Below are 22453 nucleotides of genomic sequence, written 5' to 3'. Positions count from 1 at the left end.
GGATTGTGGAGTGAGTTTAATGAAGTGTATTGATCAGCATGTATTTGATGTTATCAGTGAACATTTCACCCACGTGCTATGATGTGAGCGCCCCCTGCTGCTGAGAACCTGCCTGAGACGCCGAGGCTCACGCTCAGTGAAAACATGGCTGCAAAAAAAAAAACAGATTTAAGCCACTTTAGCTGATAAAATCTAAGTCAGTTTATGTCTACGATATCTTAAGAACACGATCACGTCTTTATCTCACTGTTAACCTGAAGTTTGTAAACCACTCACTCTCCCACACCAAAGCCCATAGAGAAAACCAGTGATTTTAACATCACAGCACACAGGAGTTGTTGATCCACTGCTGCCTCCATCACTAACTTACAATGACTGATTTTAGTGAATTCGGCTTTTAAAATTCTTCATTCAGATTGACATCAGTGACACAAAGTGACCACACGAGGCAGCAGAGGACCAGCAGCTCCTGTGTCCCTGTGAGCTAAAATCACTGATTTCCTCTATGGGCTTTGGTGTGGGAGAGTGAGTGGTTTACAAGCTTCAGTTTCCTGTTGAAAAAGTCTGTCTAACAGTGAAATAAAGACGTGAACATGTTCTTAAGACGTCTTAGACTTAAAGGCGCCATATGTAAGAATGTGGCCAAAAACAGTTACTACATTCAAATTCAAAACACCGAGGTCTTTTAGGTTTCGTTTTCTGACGTAACTGGCAACCCGTGGTTGCTCGGAAGCTGAGACTCTACCGACTGCAATGATTGGTAGACGGCGGTAGGTGGCGCAAAACATAAACATGATTTGCAGTCTGCAAAATATTTTTTTTAATGTAAATATTTTATCTGTACTGTTGTTGTTGGTGAGTTCAGTTTGTTATATGGACATTATTCCTGAGTCTCTGTGACATATTAGGAGGATTTTATCATTTATTACATAATGCACCTTTAAACTGACGTAGATGTAATTAGCTGAGCCGTTTGTTAAGTGATTAAAATACATTATAATATAGTATAAATATATTATACTGTACCACTTCACACCGCGGAGAAAGTCCCCTCCTTCTACACCTTCCGCATTCAGTGACGTCACATCCGTCAGTCCGAAAACATGGCGGCCGTCGGCGAGTCGGTCTCGCTGGCCGGTAACGTCGTGATAAAGACGGAGCCGGAGGAGGTGGACTGTGCGCTGCTGTCGGGCTCAGACGCAGCGCAGGTGAAGCGGGAGCCGGTGGTGACGCTGCTGGCTCCGGTGAGCGGACTCCCGGCGCTGAGCTGGTCCCAGGACCACCGCGTGTGTGTGGGCACCAGCAGCTCCCTGACGACGCTGGAGCTCCAGTGTGACGTTCATCACAACAGACCGGAGATGATCCTGCACCGGACCTCCATCCCTGTGCCTGCTGAGGACTACAGAGTCCGGGTAAAGTCACGTTTAAACACGATTTAAACACTATTTTAACACGCTGAGCGCTTAGCACGGAAGCGTTAGCATAAACAAACAGGAGCTAACACACACTCATCCTGTCCTTTAAACACACACGTGTCCAACTTCTGTTTTATTAGACATCACTTTATGTCACATACACTTAGAGCAACTAAAGTATAATAACAATAAGAAATAAAGAATAATATTAACAACATACAAACTAAAGTCCACCCCAATGTTGCAGAATAAAGTACATAAACAGATAAAATAGATAAATAAATAAAAGCCCTGTGGTGTCGACCCTCTTTTTTTTAAAGCTTCTTAAATGTGAATGTTTTCTTCTCTTTTTGCTCCATAAAACAAAGAAATCATTAAAACTGAAGCATTTTTATGTTTTAAGTTGGAATATGTTCTATATATATATATATATATTCAGAGAGCTTTAGGTATATTGAGAAAAGTGTTTATAACAATATTCTGCATGTTATGTTATATCGCTTTTGAGACACCAAGTATCTGATTTTTTTTCAGCATATCATTTTTTTATCTGATAAACAAACCTTTTTGAGGGTTAGCATAAAAAAATCAATCAATTGGTGTTTCAGTCCACTAGATATTGTGTGAATGTATGATTTCGTAAATAATAATAATGTCATATCGTGGCTTAAATATAGCAATATTATATTGTGATAATGTATTATGAAAATCGTGATATGCTATTGCGACTGATGTATCGTGGTAATATTGTGTGATAAATATTGTGACTTAAATATCGTGATAATATCGTATCTTAAGTGAAGTATCGTGATAGTATCGTAACTTAAATATCGTGATATCGTATTGTAACTTAAATATCGTGATAATATCGGATCGTAACTTAAATATCGTGATAATATCGTATCGTAACTTAAATATTGTGATAATATCGTAATGTGACTTGAATATCGTGATAATATCGTATCGTAACTTAAATATCGTGATAATATCGTATCGTAACTTAAATATTGTGATTATATCGTATCGTAACTTAAATATTGTGATAATATCGTAATGTGACTTAAATATCGTGATAATATCGTATCGTAACTTAAATATCGTGATAATATCGTATCGTAACTTAAATATTGTGATAATATTGTATCGTAACTTAAATATTGTGATAATATCGTATCGTAACTTAAATATTGTGATAATATTGTATTGTGACTTAAATCTTGTGATAATATCGTATCATAAATATTGTGATATTATGGTATCGTGATTTAAATATCGTGACAACCCCCCCCCCCCCATTAAATTCAGCTGAGGCCCCCAGCCAGGCTTGGGCCGGCCCTGTTATATATCAGTACGATTACTAATTAACAAAATAACAAAACCACATCTGTGTGTGTGTACATGTGTGTACATGTAAGTATGTAAGTGTTGTTGTCGTTGCGTAACGTGTGTGTGTGTGTGTGTGTGTGTGTGTGGAGCAGAGCCAGGCTCATATTCACCAGTGTGTGATGAGTTTGGCAGCGATGGACGTTTCCCTGTATCTTCGTTTATTTGCTAAACTGAGAGACAAAGATAATGAAAGCGATTGAATCCAAATATTGAGACAGAAACAGTTTTGTTGTGGTAAATGTGTCCCGGCACAGCTGCTCCAGTGTTTGCTTCTAATGACTGTTTATCGGCTCCACTTCCAAAAATCCACTTGGCAGAAGGAAGAGTGGATGGAGCGGAGTTTAATAATCCACTCGACACAGTGGCAGAAGGCTAAAGTTTGTTCTTTTACAAATATGATTAAACATGATTAACTGGCTCATTGTGTTCGACTGCTTACACTGGGAGGAGCTGCCAGGTCAACTTTTTTATCTTTCTAAATCATGTTCATGGATCCATTAAAAAGTTATTTTATGATCATCGCTGTTTCCTTAGCTGGAGTCGATGTGTAATAGTTTTGTTTTTCACACGATCAGCGACTGTGTCAGATTTTAGGACTTGGTTTTGAGTTCCCTCAACCGTAAATTCCCCTCGTTGAGGGAAGCAGTATTGGGACATCACTGCATTCAAATTAGCGTAGTGAACGTAATGAACGTGCTAACCTACGTCACGTTGAAAGTTCTACCGCAGGAGTGCGCTACTATTTTCATTCAGGAAAAATGCCGGCGGATCAGCTGTTTGTTTTTCTCTGTCAACGCCGTTTTTTCTCCGTCCTTGTAAAAAACATTATATCACGAATGCGATTGAAATCTGACAAGTCCAGGGTATTTGTTTTCAAGTGAACGCCGTTACACACATCCAAACACTGACAAAACTACCCGGATGTAGCAGAGCTAGCTAGTGGCTATTTGCAGAGTGCTTCGAGAGCGTTTGCCCGTGATGTAGATACGCCCTCGAAGCACTCGGCAAATAGCCGCTAGCTAGCTAGTTAGCTAGCTGCTTTCATAAATGGTCACTTATTTTCTGACGTTAGGGTTCAAAGCTCAACGGTCCTTTGGATGTATTTCAAACATTGTAAGATGCTTAATTGCCGCCATCTTTGTTGAAAAATATCAGCCGGCTAGCTGAATTCGCAAAGCATCATGGGTAATGTCATCTTCCACTTCTTTTAAAGCCTGCATCAGAGCTCACTACATATTGAGGGTTGATTATAACGGGAAAAATCGCATTCCGTCTTGCTCCAAAATGTAGGTTTAGGGGAGGGATTGGGACGGTTTACATTTTGATCCAGAAGAACGTTGTGGAACCGTATAGAACTTTCTGAATTCTTTCGTTTGTGTGTGTGTGGTTCAGGTGGGAACAGCCGCAGAGGAACGTGAAGCCATGGAGAGGTTCAGCTCACACCCAGACCCCACTGTGAGGCAGCTCTTCCTGGCCGACAGAGTGATGAACCCGTTGCTCGGAGCGCAGAAGGGAGTAAAGTACGCGAGCTGGTCTCCGTTAGGCTGCGACTCCAGCGGCCGCTGTTTACTGGCCTGTCTGACGCTGGACCACAGACTCACGGTTCACCACAGCCTCAAGCGTCTGGAGTGGACCACGCTGGTCGACCTGACTAAAAAGTACAACGAGAGGCTGAGGGAGCGAGGCTACGCCAAGAAAGACCAGGACGAGTCGGCGCGGCCGAGCTTGCGGGACTTTGAGGAGCTGCGGCGGCGTTACGGCATGCAGACTGCCATGAGAATGGAGTGGTCCAGTGTTTACACGGCCAAGCGGGTGCAGGAGGACAACCTGTGCAAAGACGTGGAGATGGTGTTCCTGGCCGTCCTCATGGAGAACGGCGACCTCGTCCTGTGGAAGTTCGAGTTGCCGCTGGTGAGCGGAGCGGACGCGGAGTTCTACGACGTCATCGAGTCGGGCGTGACTCGACCCAGGGACTTGGCGTGGTGGGAGTACGACAACGCCGAGCGGCGAATGAGCGGCCTGATCGTGGGCAGCGAGGTGGGGCCCGTGAAGATCATGCCGGTCAGTCTGTCGGGGGTCAAAGGTTACTTCACCCTGAGACACCCGGTCATCATGTGGAAGGAGTGCGACGAGATGGCGGCGGAGAACATCCGGTGTGTTCAGATGGTTCACCCCGTCCACAAGTCCCACTGCAGCCTGATCGTCGCCTCCCGCGGATGCTACATCTTCTGGTGTCTGCTGGTGATTTCTCCCGCCGGACTCGACGTGCACAACTCTCACGTGGCCGGCCTCCACTCGCTGCCCGTGGTCTCGTTGGCGGTCAGTCAGCACGGCAGCGCCGTGTACACGTGCTCCGTCGACGGCGGCATCAAGAGGCTGACGCCGACGTTCGCCGGCAAGTCTTTGAGTTTCGCGCAAGAGGACACGCTGCAGATGGAAGAGCTCGCGAACCGACGGATCCACGGGATCGCCGTCAGCCACAACGAAGCGTACGTGGCGGTGGTGAGCGCGCAGGGGATGACGGACAGTATTCACCCTCTCAGCAGGACGTACCAGGTTCACTTTGTCACTCTGAAGACACCGCAGACGGCTGCAGAGCTGCTGCTCAAATCTCCCTCGCACAGCTTGTACAAAATGGCCGACCTGCTCGACATCGTGAGGTGGCAGATTCTAAAAACCAAGGCGATCCCGGAGTTTCTGCAGGAGGAGCTGGAGCGAAGGATCCAGGACGTGGACCGGACGCCGTATCTGTGGCGCTTCAAGCTCTTTTTGTTGCGCGTGCTTTACCGGTCACTGCAGTCGCCGCCCAGCAGTAATCTGTGGAAGCCCAATCTGGACGGGAGCAAGATGTTTGTGAGGGACACGGACGACGGGGAGGACGGGGAGGACGACGACGATGGAGAGGAGCAGGGTCGGTCTGTGGAGGTGAAACAGGAGGCTCACGAGGAGCGATTGGAGGAGGTGCAGGCGTCCATCAGGACGGTGGAGATGCATCTGATGAGGGAGAACGTGAAGAAGGTGCTGGGCGTGGTTTACCTCAACACCTGGAAGAGCACGCAGATCAACATCCCCATCTGTGGCCTGGTGGACTATCTGGACCGAGACAGCAGCGACAGAGACACGGAGGTAAATCAGCTCGTCGTCAGTACAGGGTCTCTGCAGGTTTCAACAAGTCAAATTTAAGACTTTTTTAAGACCATAATGAACACAATTTAAGACCCATTTCAAATCCATACTGGCAAAAAAGAGCAAAGGAAAAGGAAGGAAAATTGAAGCCACAAATCGTTGGACTTGCAATTCGGCTTAGCTGTGGGCTTTCATTTCACGTTTTCTCCGCTGCTATGCTAAGCTAAGCTGTAACACACCGCGACGCGCGCACAGCACACTAGCTAGTGCTGCTGGATCAATTCTCACCAGGCAGCACAGGTGGACTACTTTAGTTCCGTGTTGTAGTTATTGTTGTTATCGCATCCTTAAAAATGGAAACATTTCAAAGCGAGACTGAAGTTTATGCATGTTTTAAATACAAGTAACGTTGATCTTTCAAAACTGTATTTTAAGACCTTTTATGAGATTTTAGGAGAATGTAAGACATTTTAAGGCCTTAAATTCAAATTATTGGATGTAAGACTTTTTAAGACCCCGCGGATACCCTGTCAATCACCTGATCAGAGTCATCATTCATCATTTACTCAATAATCTGTCAGGGTTTAGAGAGATCATGATGTGACTGCGCTTTACTCTCTCAAAATAAATGTTTCATCTGTCCATCATCTATCCTGTTTATTCTCTAAAAAGTCACAGTGGGAAATTAAAATTCTGTTTTCTTAAACACAACAAAGACGGTTAATTATTAGTGAAAACATTAGGGCTGCTTTAATGAATCAACTCGTTTTTGACGGTTTTCTTCATCATTTAAAGCAGTTTGTGTGATTTTTCAGCTTCTTAAATGTGAAAATTTTTCTTTGCTCCATAAAAACACTGATCAATATTTCCTGACGACTCCATAATGTGATGATTTTGAACAGATTTGGATCAAATAAAGTCAAATTATCATTATGCACTGCTGTTCATTTAAACTGCTTTGTCAATCAAATCTAATCTCATGTTTGAGTATCTGCAGATGATCTCAGATTATATAACGACATCATCATGTCTTCATCGTCTCTCAGGTCCTCGTCGGTCACATCAAGAAGAAGAGGAACAAGCAGATTTTCCTGGAGCGCTGCAGCCTGTGTGAGGCCGTGCTGCCGTACACTGACCACAAACAAGCTGCCTGTCCCAACGGTCACATGTGGCTCAGGTAACCACGCTAATCCAGATTACACACACACATCTGTGTGAAAGAGACAAACCTGTTGTCTGTGTCCTCACAGGAAGTGAGGGGGCGGAGCCTGACAGTGGGGACATGGAGTGAATGTTAACGTTGACGCTTTGTTTGTCTTCACAGAGCAGTAATCAAACCTCCCACCTCCTGATATTTACCCACGCGGAGCTCGCTCATCCTCATAAATATGATCTGTCAAACACACACACACACTCTCCTCGTATCTCTGTAGCTGCATGTGGAGCCTCCTGTGGCCAGAGAGGGAAGAGCGTGTGGCCGCTCACTTTTCACCTCTGCTCTTTCTACTCGACTTTTCTCTGTGTGTGTGTGTGTGTGTGTGTGTGTGTGTACTCACTCTCTCTCTCTCTCTCTCTCTGCAGGTGTGTGTTGTCGTATCAGTCGTGTCAGACGCTGACGTTCAGACGCTGCCTCCTGCTGGACAGTGTTGCCAGGCTGCCAAGTCCAGAGGGTGAGAGTCCTTTCACTTTGTCTCTCAGTCACACTCTGTCCATCAGCTGTCCTTTGTCATCATCCTCTTCGTCATCATCCTCTCCTCCTGTCCTCTTCATCTTCTCCTCCTGTCCTCTTCATCGTCTCCTCCTGTCCTCTTCATCATCTCCTCCTGTCCTCTTCATCGTCTCCTCCTGTCCTCTTCATCCTCTCCTCTTGTCTTCTTCATCCTCTCCTCCTGTCCTCTTCATCGTCTCCTCCTGTCCTCTTCATCGTCTCCTCCTGTCCTCTTCTTCATCCTCTCCTCCTGTCCTCTTCATCGTCTCCTCTTGTCCTCTTCTTCATCCTCTCCTCCTGTTCTCTTCATCGTCTCCTTTTGTCCTCTTCATCCTCTTCTCCTCCTGTCCTCCTTGTCTCCTCCTGTCTTCTTCATCGTCTCGTCCTGTCCTCATCCTCTCCTCCTGTCCTCTTCATCTTCTCCTCCTGTCCTCTTCATCCTCTCCTCCTGTCCTCTTCATCCTCTCCTCCTGTCCTCTTCATCCTCTCCTCTTGTCCTCTTCATCGTCTCCTCTTCATCGTCTCGTCCTGTCCTCATCGTCTCCTCCTGTCCTCTTCATCTTCTCCTCCTGTCCTCTTCATCCTCTCCTCTTGTCCTCTTCATCGTCTCCTCTTCATCGTCTCCTCCTGTCCTCTTTATCCTCTCCTCCTGTCCTCTTCATCCTCTCCTCTTGTCTTCTTCATCCTCTCCTCCTGTCCTCTTCATCGTCCTCTCCTCCTGTCCTCTTCATCCTCTCCTCTTGTCTTCTTCATCCTCTCCTCCTGTCCTCTTCATCGTCCTCTCCTCCTGTCCTCTTCTTCATCCTCTCCTCCTGTCCTCTTCATCGTCTCCTCTTGTCCTCTTCTTCATCCTCTCCTCCTGTTCTCTTCATCGTCTCCTTTTGTCCTCTTCATCCTCTTCTCCTCCTGTCCTCCTTGTCTCCTCCTGTCTTCTTCATCGTCTCGTCCTGTCCTCATCCTCTCCTCCTGTCCTCTTCATCCTCTCCTCCTGTCCTCTTCATCCTCTCCTCCTGTCCTCTTCATCCTCTCCTCTTGTCCTCTTCATCGTCTCCTCTTCATCGTCTCGTCCTGTCCTCATCGTCTCCTCCTGTCCTCTTCATCTTCTCCTCCTGTCCTCTTCATCCTCTCCTCTTGTCCTCTTCATCGTCTCCTCTTCATCGTCTCCTCCTGTCCTCTTTATCCTCTCCTCCTGTCCTCTTCATCCTCTCCTCTTGTCTTCTTCATCCTCTCCTCCTGTCCTCTTCATCGTCCTCTCCTCCTGTCCTCTTCATCCTCTCCTCTTGTCTTCTTCATCCTCTCCTCCTGTCCTCTTCATCGTCCTCTCCTCCTGTCCTCTTCATCGTCTCCTCTTGTCCTCTTCTTCATCCTCTCCTCCTGTTCTCTTCATCGTCTCCTTTTGTCCTCTTCATCCTCTTCTCCTCCTGTCCTCCTTGTCTCCTCCTGTCTTCTTCATCGTCTCGTCCTGTCCTCATCCTCTCCTCCTGTCCTCTTCATCGTCTCCTCTTGTCCTCTTCTTCATCCTCTCCTCCTGTCCTCTTCATCGTCTCCTCTTGTCCTCTTCTTCATCCTCTCCTCCTGTCCTCTTCATCTCCTCCTCTCCTCCTGTCCTCTTCATCTTCTCCTCCTGTCCTCTTCATCCTCTCCTCCTGTCCTCTTCATCCTCTCCTCCTGTCCTCTTCATCCTCTCCTCTTGTCCTCTTCATCGTCTCCTCTTCGTCTCCTCCTGTCCTCTTTATCCTCTCCTCTTGTCTTCTTCATCCTCTCCTCCTGTCCTCTTCATCGTCTCCTCCTGTCCTCTTCATCGTCTCCTCCTGTCCTCTTCTTCATCCTCTCCTCCTGTCCTCTTCATCGTCTCCTCTTGTCCTCTTCTTCATCCTCTCCTCCTGTTCTCTTCATCGTCTCCTTTTGTCCTCTTCATCCTCTTCTCCTCCTGTCCTCCTTGTCTCCTCCTGTCTTCTTCATCGTCTCGTCCTGTCCTCATCCTCTCCTCCTGTCCTCTTCATCGTCTCCTCCTGTCCTCTTCATCTTCTCCTCCTGTCCTCTTCATCCTCTCCTCCTGTCCTCTTCATCCTCTCCTCCTGTCCTCTTCATCCTCTCCTCTTGTCCTCTTCATCGTCTCCTCTTCATCGTCTCCTCCTGTCCTCTTCATCCTCTCCTCTTGTCTTCTTCATCCTCTCCTCCTGTCCTCTTCATCGTCCTCTCCTCCTGTCCTCTTCATCATCTCCTCCTCTCCTCCTGTCCTCTTCATCTTCTCCTCCTGTCCTCTTCATCCTCTCCTCCTGTCCTCTTCATCCTCTCCTCCTGTCCTCTTCATCCTCTCCTCTTGTCCTCTTCATCGTCTCCTCCTGTCCTCTTCATCGTCTCCTCCTGTCCTCTTTATCCTCTCCTCCTGTCCTCTTCATCCTCTCCTCTTGTCTTCTTCATCCTCTCCTCCTGTCCTCTTCATCGTCTCCTCCTCTCCTCCTGTCCTCTTCATCGTCTCCTCCTCTCCTCCTGTCCTCTTCATCGTCCCCTCCTGTCCTCTTCATCGTCTCCTCGTGTCCTCCTCATCTCCTCCTGTCCTCCTCATCTCCTCCTGTCCTCTTCGTCTCCTCTTGTCCTCTTCTTCATCGTCTCCTTTTGTCCTCTTCATCGTCATCTCCTCCTGTCCTCTTCTTCATCCTCTCCTCCTGTTCTCTTCATCGTCTCCTTTTGTCCTCTTCATCATCCTCCTGTCCTCTTCATCATCCTCTCCTCCTGTCCTCATCTTCATCCTCTCCTCCTGTCCTCATCGTCTTCTCCTCCTGTCCTTATCATTCTCTCTGTCCTCTTCATCGTCTCCTCTCCTCCTCATCCTCTCCTCCTGTCCTCATCCTCATCTCCTCTTCTTCATCCTCTCCTCCTGTCCTCTTCTTCATCCTCTCCTCATCCTCATCTCCTCTTCTTCATCCTCTCCTCCTGTCCTCTTCTTCATCCTCTCCTCATCCTCATCTCCTCTTCTTCATCCTCTCCTCCTGTCCTCATCCTCATCTCCTCTTCTTCATCCTCTCCTCCTGTCCTCTTCTTCATCCTCTCCTCATCCTCATCTCCTCTTCTTCATCCTCTCCTCCTGTCCTCATCCTCATCTCCTCTTCTTCATCCTCTCCTCATCCTCATCTCCTCTTCTTCATCCTCTCCTCCTGTCCTCATCCTCATCTCCTCTTCTTCATCCTCTCCTCATCCTCATCTCCTCTTCTTCATCCTCTCCTCCTGTCCTCTTCTTCATCCTCTCCTCATCTCCTCTTCTTCATCCTCTCCTCCTGTCCTCTTCTTCATCCTCTCCTCCTGTCCTCATCCTCATCTCCTCTTCTTCATCCTCTCCTCATCTCCTCTTCTTCATCCTCTCCTCCTGTCCTCTTCATCATCCTCTCCTCCTGTCCTCTTCTTCATCCTCTCCTCCTGTCCTCTTCATCATCCTCTCCTCCTGTCCTCATCCTCATCTCCTCTTCTTCATCCTCTCCTCCTGTCCTCTTCTTCATCCTCTCCTCCTCTCCTCTTCGTCTCCTCCTGTCCTGATGAATAGTTTCAGTCAGAGCTGTGATCTTTGATGTTTTCATGGATTTGATTTCATTCCTCACTTTTCTCTCTTTATGAAACTTTCTCATCAGTCAAATAAACGATGAACGTAAACAAAGTGAGATTAACGTTGACTTCCTGTCTGTGTGCACAGATCCAGAGTGGGTGAAGAAGCTTCTTCAGGCTCCGTGTACGTTCTGTGACTCACCCATGATCTGACCTCTGACCTCTGAGTGACCTCTGAGACTCTTTTGTATTTAAAGTGATGTTGTTGTAAATAAAAGTGAGCTTTAACAAAGCGTTGTCGTCGTGGTTTTAAATGAATATTTAACGCAGGTGAAAAAACAGGTTGGAGTCAAACTTTTTATTTCTCCCTCTGGCTCTAAAAATTAATTCCCAGTGTTTGCAGACGAGAGAAAGCCGAGAAAGTGAGGAGGTGTTTTATTATTCAGGAGGACTTGAGGGCACCATAAATAAGCTGCTGCTGCTGCGGCTCCACCTCTTTATTACAGAGAAGTGGAAACTTTACTCTGTTAGTCCTATTTTAGACCGACTTACAAATAATTCACTCTGAATAAAACATACAGGGAAACTCTACATACCTACTTTAATTGGCTCTGTACAACAATTCAGACGAGGAGGAGGAGGAGGAGGTGCTCAGTCATTCTCTCAGATGAGGACTTCCGCTCATGTAAACGCAGAAGAAGAAGAAGAAGAGGAAGAAAGTGGTTAAAAACACAGCGCAGTCTTTTCCCCACGGGAACAAGAGTGAGTTTGTTAATGAGATTCAGGCGTTAATGAGGGACAGGAAACATGGCTGCACAACATGGATGATGCTGATGCTGCTGCTGCTGATGCACAACATGTGACACTCATTCTAATCAGCAGAGTGTGTGTGTGTGTGTGTGTGTGTGTGTGTGTGTGTGTTACACGGCATATTGTTAAACACAATTAACCCTTTTTTCATATTTGGAAAAGAACAAGAGCTTCAGGGAGGAGGAGGAGGGAGAATGGACTGAGATTCTCATCCTTCTTCATCTCCTCTTCTTCCTCCTTCACCTCCTCTTCTTCCTCTTCTCCTCTCACCACTTCCCCCTCCTCTTCTTCATCCTCCTTCACCTCCTCTTCTTCCTCATTCTCCTCTTCTTCCTCTTCCTCCTTCACCTCTTCTCCCTCCTTCTTCACCTCCTTCACCTCCTCTTCTTCCTCTTCTCTCTCCTCCTCCTTCACCTCTTCTCCCTCCTCCTCCTTCAACACCCCTTCTCCCTCCTTCACCTCCTCTTCTCCCTCCTCCTCCTCCTCCTCCTCCTGCTCTGGGCCTCAGCTCCTTGTTGTGGAGACATGGAGGTCAGTGTCCTGTGATCAAAGTGTGGACCTGTGAGAGCTGACTGCAGCTCCTTCTTCTTCTTCTTCTTCTTCTCCTCCTCTCTGCTGAACCTCCTCTTCCTCTGGTGTCACAGGAGATGATGATAGTCTGCCCCGAGGCGAGAGGAGGAAGAGGAGGAAGAGGAGGAAGAGGAGGACCTCTCTTTCTCTCTTTCCTTTTCTTTCCTCTGAACCTCGTCGTTCCTCAGCTCAGACTGTTGTCATTCACTGAAGCAGCAGAAGAAGAAACATAAGTTTTTCTCTCTCTTTACCTTTAACTGCTCATCATAAAAACACTGTGGCCTCATCAGCTGCTCATGTTTCTGTCAAATAAATAATAATAATAATAATTCACCAGTTATTTACCTCATATTTTCTTCATATTTACCTCATATTTCACTTGTTTTCTATTTAAATTTTATTTTCTGTCTCATTTTCAGTTATTGCAGCAAAAATGTTCCTCTTTTTTTTGTATTTTAATCACATTTTAATTTTCTTCACTAATTCCGTCGTATTTTCTGTCTCTTCAGTATTTCAGTCGTAGATCATGTTGTTGTTATTGTTGTGAGGAGGTTAAACTGAAACACAACGACACAATTTAGATGTTTCCTGAGCGAACGATCGGCTGAAGCCGGTTATTTTGAGACTGAATGACTTAAATATAATGACGACAACGTCACGACCTGATGATGTAAAGTGTCTTTTATGACTTTGAGCTCTTAAATAAAATCAGAGTGAAGCTGAAGCAGGTGAAGGTGAAGGTGATGCTGATGATGATGATGATGTCAGTGGTAATGAAGTCTCTCTCTGGACTGATGAGCTCAACATGGTCGTCTTAACTCCTCCCTCACTCTGCCCCTCCCTCCCCAGAGAGAGGAGGGGGGGGGGGAGCAGTGACCCGAGACCAGCTGAGCAGTTGGGGGGGGGGGGTCTTGTTAGAGGGGGGCGGGGTCAGAGCATGTCCATCATTAGAGTCACTATTTGTCCGTGTCTTTGAGATCAGTGAAGTGGAACTAATACTGCAGACATGAGGGGGGGGGGGGACACTTTTTACTGCTACATTAATTAAACTCTCAACAACAACACAAGGCTAATGCTAACACTGCTGCTGCCTGTGTGTGTGTGTGTGTGTGTGTGTGTGTTCCTCTTCTGCTGTAATTAACTGTGTGTGTGTGTGTGTGTTTAACCTTTTGTGACATTTAGCGCGACATCGTCTCTCTGAGCTCTGTAGAAAAACACTGAACACGTTCTTTATCTTTGACGTTTGAGGGAAATATATTTTAATATATATATATATATATTATTTATTAATGACTATTTTTTATTCAATTTAATTCTTCACTTATTATTAACTAGTCTGGATCACTGTTTACCAAACTTTATAAAGACGACAAATCACGACTAAGATGAACAGAGTGCACTGAGTGGAATCTCAGAGAACTGTGTGAATGTGTGAGTGTGTGAATGTGTGAGTGTGACAGTGTGAGTGTGACTGTGTGAGTGTGACTGTGTGAATGTGTGACTGTGTGAATGTGTGAGTGTAACTGTGTGAGTGTGACTGTGTGAGTGTGACTGTGAGTGTGTGAATGTGACTGTGAGTGTGTGAATGTGACTGTGTGAATGTGTGAGTGTGACTGTGAGTGTGTGAATGTGACTGTGTGAATGTGTGAGTGTGACTGTGTGAATGTGAATGTGTGAATGTGTGAGTGTGACTGTGTGAATGTGAATGTGAATGTGTGAGTGTGACTGTGTGAATGTGTGACTGTGAGTGTGTGAATGTGAATGTGTGAATGTGTGAGTGTGACTGTGTGAATGTGACTGTGTGAATGTGTGAGTGTGTGAATGTGTGAGTGTGTGAATGTGACTGTGTGAATATGTGAGTGTGTGAATGTGTGAGTGTGTGAATGTGTGAGTGTGTGAATATGTGACTGTGAGAATGTGACTGTGTGACAGTGTGAATGTGTGAATGTGACAGTGTGAGTGTGACTGTGAGTGTGACTGTGAGTGTGACTGTGAGTGTGACTGTGAGTGTGACTGTGAGTGTGACTGTGAGTGTGACTGTGTGAATGTGTGACTGTGAGAATGTGTGAGTGTGTGAATGTGTGAATGTGTGAGTGTGACTGTGAATGTGTGAGTGTGACTGTGTGAATGTGTGACTGTGTGACTGTGTGAATGTGTGAGTGTGTGAGTGTGTGAATGTGACTGTGTGAATGTGTGACTGTGTGAGTGTGTGAATGTGTGAGTGTGACAGTGTGTGTGACTGTGTGACTGTGTGAATGTGTGACTGTGTGAGTGTGTGACTGTGTGAATGTGTGACTGTGTGAATGTGTGAGTGTGTGACTGTGTGAGTGTGTGACTGTGACTGTGTGACTGTGTGAATGTGTGAGTGTGTGACTGTGTGAGTGTGTGACTGTGTGAATGTGTGAATGTGTGACTGTGTGAATGTGTGAATGTGACTGTGTGAGTGTGACAGTGTGAGTGTGACTGTGTGAGTGTGAGAGTGTGTGTGTGTGTGTGACTGTGAATGTGACTATGTGAGTGTGTGAATGTATCTCTGTGTGAGTGTGTGACTGATGGACACTTTAAATGTTCAGGACTGACTGAGTGACTGTGTGTGTTCTTCTCAGTGTAAGTTGTCAGTGATGAAGACAGTAATCAGTGTTGGCTCAGGCTGAACTGCAGGTTTGTCAGCTCACACACACACACACACACACACACACACACACACACACACACACACACACACACACACACACACACACACACTCAGACAGACAGTGATGGACGAGTGTCAGCATCAGCATCAGCACAGTGACAGCTCTACAGCTCTACAGCTCTGTGACGGTGATGCGTTCAGGCTCCAGTGACACAGACAGATGCCTTCAGGTGACTCTGTTTTTTAAAATCATAGAGAATGTTCTTGTGAAGGACTCGCTGTGTCTTTAATATTCCACCAGGAGGAGGAGGAGGAGGAGGAGGAGGAGGATTCTCCCACTTTTCCTTAATACGCGTCTTTCAGAGATCAGAGTGCGTCAAATCCTCATCGATCACAGTCTCCTTTAAAGGTACATTACGCAATATAATCACAGGTTTGCACTGACGGGTCTGTGCCGAGGGGCAGAGACGAAGGAGACGCTGCTGCTGATGCTTCTGCTGCTGATGCTTCTGCTGCTGATGCTGATGGAATGACTTTAACAAAGAGAGTTTCATCATCTCCTCTTCCTCTGCTTTGTCTTCTAAAATTAGACCTGAACTTTATCTGCAGACAAATGTGTTTCATAATCAGCCGCTGAAAGGTGACCACGCCGAGCTCACACCTCCATATACATATCTGTGTATATATACACAGAGTATATATATATATATGTATGTGTCTATGTTTAAAATGAACAAATATCTTGGTAAAGACAAATGAACATTAAAATGTCAGATATTTGACTGAATATTCACAGTAAATCCAAAATACTGCACAGTCACAGTACTTTTACTGCATTATTTTACGGTCAGTTACTGTAAATGTGAAGCTGTCGAGTGTGAACGTCACAGCGGTGACGACATAAACACTAACACTGTGATTTAACGGTCACTTTACAGCACTTTTCTTTATATTCCTGTATATAAATGCAGCAGCTAACTCACTTTATATTTGTTGTGTCTGATATTTATTCATAATTTCCTGTAGAATACAACATTCAACTGTAATTACATCACTATTTTTGCCTCATACGACTGTGATTTAGCAGTATTTTTATATTCTGACCACAGTATCTGACTTAACTTTACTTTTTTGTCTATATCAGTAAGATTTAGTCGTCATTTTCGGTATTAAATCAGTATCTAAGTATAACTTCACAGTTGTACTTGATAATATTCAGTATACCTGCAGTATTTAAGTGTAATTCTACAGCTTTTGTGCTTCATATTATATTATTTAAAAGTAAATTTTGGTATAAATACAGTATCTAAGTATAACGTCACAGTTGTACCTTATATTACTGTGGTTTTAACTGAAATATTCACTACACTGCAGTATTTTACTGTAATTAAGCAGCTATTTTCAGTATAATTCAGTATTTACTGTAAATTGTGAGTGTGATATTTCTGATATTTAGCCGCAACAATAATGAAATTTATGTTTTTATTTCTGTGCCTCATTTAAGTGTAATTCTACAGCTTTTGTGCTTCATATTATATTATTTAAAAGTCAGGTTTGGTATAAATACAGTATCTAAGTATAACTTCACAGTTGTACCTTATCATACTGAGGTTTTTATTGCAATATTCTGTATACTGTAGTATTTAACTGTAATTAAGCAGTTACTTTCAGTATTTAAGTGTCATTTTTGAGTCTGATATTTCTTATATTTAGCAGCAACAATAATGACACTTATGTTTTTATTCCTGTGCATCATTTAAGTGTAATTCTACAGCTTTTGTGCTTCATATTATATTATTTAAAAGTAACTTTTAGTATAAAAACAGTATCTAAGTATAACTTCACAGTTGTACCTGATAATATTCAGTGCACTGCAGTATTTAAGAGTAATTCTACAGCTTTTGTGCTTCATATTATATTATTTAAAAGTCACGTTTGGTATAAAAAACAGTATAAAAGTATAACTTCACAGTTGTACCTTACGTTACTGTTGAAATACTGCAGTATTTAACTGTAATGAAGCAGTTATTTTCAGTATTTAAGTGTAATTTTTGAGTGTGATTTTGCTGATATTTAGCAGCAACAATAATGAGATTTATGTTTGTGTTTCTCTGCATCGTTCAAGTGTAATTTAGCAGCGTTTTCTCGTCTAAAGACGTCGTAGGAGTGATGTTAAAGACAGAAAGTGGGCGTTTCCCTGGTGAGAAGTTTGCTGAAAACAGTGATCTAGATCATTTAGTTTGTGCCTGAGAGAGAAACAACCATTAATTCAGGGCCTGTTTATGCAGAAATTTGTCTATTGACTTAGTTATTTATTTATTTCTGTGTAGAAAAAGGAAATACCGGTAATAACTTTGTGCAAAAAAAAAAAAAAAAAAACCATTAGAATGAATATTTATGTCGCTTGTTATGAAATATTCATTAAGTGGGTGTAAAAAAAGACGACTGAACGAAGCTGGGGAGAAGAAGAGCGAGTGTGTGTTTACGTGTGTGTGTGTTTACATGTGTGTGTGTGTGTGTTTACGTGTGTGTTTACGTGTGTGTGTGTGTGTGAGGCCCTCATCACCTACAGCACAAAAAAACAACACCCGTGTATTGAATAGAATATCTGACGTGTCTAAACAAAAGCTTCTTCTTCTTCTTCTTCTCTTTTATTCTTCTTCTTCTTTCCCTCTCTCTCTCTCTCTCTCTCTCTCTGAGCTGATGTGAGTGTCGTTCATCCGATCTCCTCCTCTCTCCACCTTTCATTCCCTCACTTCCCCTCCGTTCCATCTAAGCAAATTAAGAAATTAATGAGGGATAGGTTCTTTACCAACTGGCCCTGCAATGTTTACCACTGATGAAATTATAATGCAGGCCCTGCTGTATTATTTATAAGCCAATTAGGGGAAGTGTTACTTGATTTGATGGGGAGCCGACACACAGAGTAAATTTAACTAATGGAGACCAAGAGAGTAAAGAGGAGGAGGAGGAGGAGGTGAGGAGGAGGAGGGAGGACAGCTGAGGCCGAGCATCCCGCACCATGCTCTAGGATTACGTGGCTAATTGCCCTGCTTTATCTGTCTGTCACGGATAGCCATGCATATTTTAGCGTTCCCAAAGACTTTGATTGTTTGCACTCGTGTTGGGGCTGTAACAAGTAGAGCAGAGGCCAGAGTGGAGTGTAGTTAAAAACTGGCAGCAGAGAGGGAGCGAGAGGAGGAGGCAGGAGGCAAGAGGAGGAGGAGGAGGAGGAGGAGGAGGAGGAGGAGGAGGTGGAGGAAAGTGTGACAGGTGGAGGACGAGTTTTGACGAGGAGCAAAAAGACTCTGCACAGGACGGGAAAATGCGAGGAAGTCGGCGCTCATTGGGCTGCAATTAGGTGGCAGCATAAACACTAATTAATTTCACTTATTGTCGCCTGTAGCAACATGTGACCTCCACGACCCCTCCCCCCTCAACCCCCCCCCACAGCACTGAACTGAGAGATTATTTCATAATTCTGTTTGCTCATTTGCATAATAGCAGAGCACTAACGAGTCAGGAACTTTCTAAAACATAATATAGTGATAAATAAACTTCTCTGCAGCAGCTACACAACTGTACGAGTCAGAATAACAATCTCATTATTAATCTGGGGTTAATTAATCCTAATCCTGAGTGAAAAAAACAACTATATTTATGATGATGATGATGATGATGATGTCACTGAACATCTACATTAAATCGTTTGTGTTGAAAATGAAATGATTAAAAACAAAAGGTGAATTAGTGATGAAGTGATGAATAACAATAAATACAATATTTGACTCTGGATTATACTGGATTATTTTTGCTCTTTAGATTTATTCTCTCTGTCTGGTTTCATAAGATTATTTTTATTCTGTTCGATAAACCAGAGTTTGTTTTTAAACTTTTGAAATAAAATGATGTTTAAATAAACTTCCTCACATAAACTTCACTGTTAAAGTGACATTAGATTAACTTTTCATTCATTATCATTGGTGTTATTTTCTAAGCACTACGTTTCCTCTAAGTTCCACTGGTCGTACACGTACACGTACACGCACACGCACACGTACACGCACACGCACACGCACACACACCACAGTTTGAAAACCATGGAGCTAAAGGATTAATATTCTAGGTTTTCTTCATTAACGTGTTGATGTTTTACTGTAAATCTTCATCAATGACCTCCACACCTTTAATATGATGAAAACAGCAGCAGGTGTGGACTTAAAGGAGGAGCAGGAGGAGCAGGAGGAGGAGCAGGAGGAGCAGGAAGAGCAGGACCCCCTGCTGCTGTGTGAAAGTTGATCAGACTTGAGAAACTGGAGCGACGTCTTCCTTCATTATCTGATGAGAGTCAGAATCTTATCTGAACGGTTTCTTTTTTCTCTCCTCTTTTATTCTGAAGGATCACATGACGCTGAACGTCTTTACATAACAAAAGAGCTGTGGACAACAGTCTGACCCACACTGTGCTGCAGGGGAAAGAGTCCTGATCCTGATCCTGATCCTGATCCTGATCCTGGTTCTGGTCTCAGTGAGATCCACAATAACACGCCACAATGACATCATCAACATTTTATGGACCAACGAAGTGATGATGAAAATAAGTGCAGCCATTATTTGATTATTAATCAATGACTAAATTAACCGTCAACTATTTTGATCACTAATGGGTTCAAGGTTGCTTTAAAAAAAAAAAAAAAAAAATTAAAAGCAGAAAAAGCAAAAAGCAAAGTTTCTGTGTGTGATTTTTTAGCTTTATTAAATGTGAGCATTTATACTGATCTTAGATTGCGGATATCGTCGTAATTTTAAGCCTAATTTGTTTGTGTTATAGCAGAATTTGACTGTATTTATAGTCAATAACAATCATTTAAAGAAATACAGCAGGTTTTATCTAAAATTAAAGGTTTTACAGTGTTTTTGTAGTGTATTTGTAGTGTATTTGCAGTGTATTTTTAGTGTATTTACAGTGTATTTTACAGTGTATTCTCAGTGTATTTTCAGTGTATTAGCAGTGTATTTTACAGTGTATTTTCAGTGTATTTTGCAGTGTATTTACAGTATATTTACAGTGTATTGTCACTGGTGTGTAAAGTGTGTACACTGACCGTGTAAATCCCAGAGAAAGAAGAAGACGATGAATCAAACGTCTTGTTGAGTTATCAGCGTCTGTCAGAAAACACAGATTTTCAAAATTAAAGTCTCTTTAAAAAAGTCATTTGTGTGTATTGTGTTGTTGTGTGTCTGTTGTCATGTTTGTGTATTTACTGTCATACGTGTGCTTTATTCATGATGTCATCACCGCTTCATTTACTCTAATCCACAGGTGTTAGCTCCGCCTCCTGCACGCACTTTTTCCCTCTTCATTTCCTGCCAATCACAGGACTGGCAGATGATTGACAGGTCTGTGTATTGATCAGTGATTATTTTAACCTTTTCTAAAACCCCCCCCCCCTTCCGTTGACTCGGCAGCGCCGTTTTTTTACGGAGCGTTGAAGGTTCCGCGACGTGAACATATTGGAACATTTGTGCGTCTTTCTCGCTGCAGCGACTGTGTGATTAATTCACGATTAAAAGTATTAGCGCAGGCTTTGTGTGGTGATTTATTTAAAGGCTGCTACGATCGCTGGCTCGGTTTCCTCCTTTAGGAAATGGGAAATAAGATCTGATGCCAGGCCTTAAGCACACACACACACACACACACATTAGAAGCTGTCACTGCTGCGTCACCGTCGCCACGTTGACTTATTCATCCTCGCTAAAGCCCGTGTAACTGGATAGGCGTTAATTAATATAGCTGTGGCGTAAATGGTTAGTGTCTCAGCGGCGCCACCATCCATCAGTAACATCATCTCAGCCTTGTTTTCATGCCAGGCCTCGGGCTCAATTAACTTAATGCTATGCAAACAAGGTCTCTGGCCATTAGCCTCATCACTGTGAGGCTGTTAACGGCATAATCGAGGACGCCGCCGAGGACAATTACCACGGCGACGCCTCCTCGCACGCAGCTGTGGGCGTGGCTGAGGACTGAGGTCACATGTTGACCTTTGAGGGTCAGCGGGAGACGCTGAGAGAGACGGACTTTAACAACACAGAGATTCTTCTTCAACTTCTTCAATGACGTCGCTTCACTTTTCATTTTCATTCACAAAGTTTTACTGAGATCACTTACAACGGAGTAAAGAGGTGAAGTTTACGGAGTCCCGGACATGACAAAAAAAAATTGTGGCCACGATATAGCTATAACGTGTGCATGAAATACTAATTTGTGGCCACAAAAACTAATTTCTGGCCACAAAATACAAATTCTGATAAATAAGTAGAACATGTGCGCGAAATACTAATTTCTGGCCACAAAATACTGACGTATGGCCAAAAAATACTAATTTATAGCCTTGAAATACTCATTTCTGGCCACAAAATACTAATTTATGGCCACAAAATACACATTTCTGGCTACAAAATACTAATTTCTGGCCAAAAAAATACTAATTTTGATAAATAAGTAGAACGTGTGCGCAAAATACACATTTCTGGCCACGAAATACTAATTTCTGGCCAAAAAATACAAATTTCTGGGCACAAAATACTAATTCTAATAAATAAGTAACGTGCGCGAAAATACTAATTTATGGCCACAAAATACTGACGTATGGTCAAAAAATACTAATTTATAGCCTTGAAATACTCATTTCTGGCCACGAAATACTAATGTATGGCCACAAAATACAAATTCTGATAAATAAGTAGAACGTGTGCGCGAAATACTAATTTGTGGCTATTCTGAAAAGCCTGACATTACGAGGAACCATTATTACCGAGAGGCATTCACGTACTGTAGGTTATTGGTGTTTCTAGAGAGAGAAGGTGCGCTCCATTTGCTTACCCAGCTGTCCAGGAATGATATTACAGTAATATTATCAATGGGTATTTCTTGGGCACATTATACCGACTTCGAGGCCACAAATGAGTACTCTGTGGTAACAATTTAGTATTTCGTGTGCACGTTATAGTTTTATTGTGGCCACGATTTAATATTTTTTGACCACGTCATGTCTGGGGCTCCATAGAAGTTGATCTTTAGGTAAATGTCTCCATTTGGGATGTAAGTAGACAAAGCCTAAAAGTGGTTCCAGGTAGAACCTCAGCCCTTGTAGAAGAACCCTTTTGGAACCCTTATTTCTTAGAGTGTAGGACAGGTGTTGTGGACAATGTCCCCTGACTCTCTCTCGCTGTCGTTGACGTGAGATTCCATGCAGAACAATG

General features: G+C 43.7%; 1 protein-coding gene across 1 annotated transcript; it reads left to right on the top strand.

The window, feature by feature from the left end:
* Positions 1 to 1103: 1103 nt before the first annotated feature.
* On the top strand, positions 1104 to 11433 carry gtf3c4 (general transcription factor IIIC, polypeptide 4; the record flags this gene model as incomplete). The annotated part of the gene is made up of 5 exons (XM_083910410.1): positions 1104 to 1412; positions 4194 to 5927; positions 6974 to 7104; positions 7509 to 7597; positions 11324 to 11433. 5 exons carry the CDS (start codon positions 1104 to 1106, stop codon positions 11386 to 11388), a joined length of 2328 nt encoding a protein of 775 aa, XP_083766536.1. The 3' UTR covers positions 11389 to 11433.
* Positions 11434 to 22453: the final 11020 nt, after the last annotated feature.

Source organism: Microchirus variegatus, assembly GCF_963457635.1.
Source record: "Microchirus variegatus genome assembly, chromosome: 1".
Classification (NCBI taxonomy): domain Eukaryota; kingdom Metazoa; phylum Chordata; class Actinopteri; order Pleuronectiformes; family Soleidae; genus Microchirus; species Microchirus variegatus.
The sequence above is the reverse complement of the archived record's forward strand: the minus strand, read 5'-3'. Positions and strand labels throughout refer to the sequence as shown.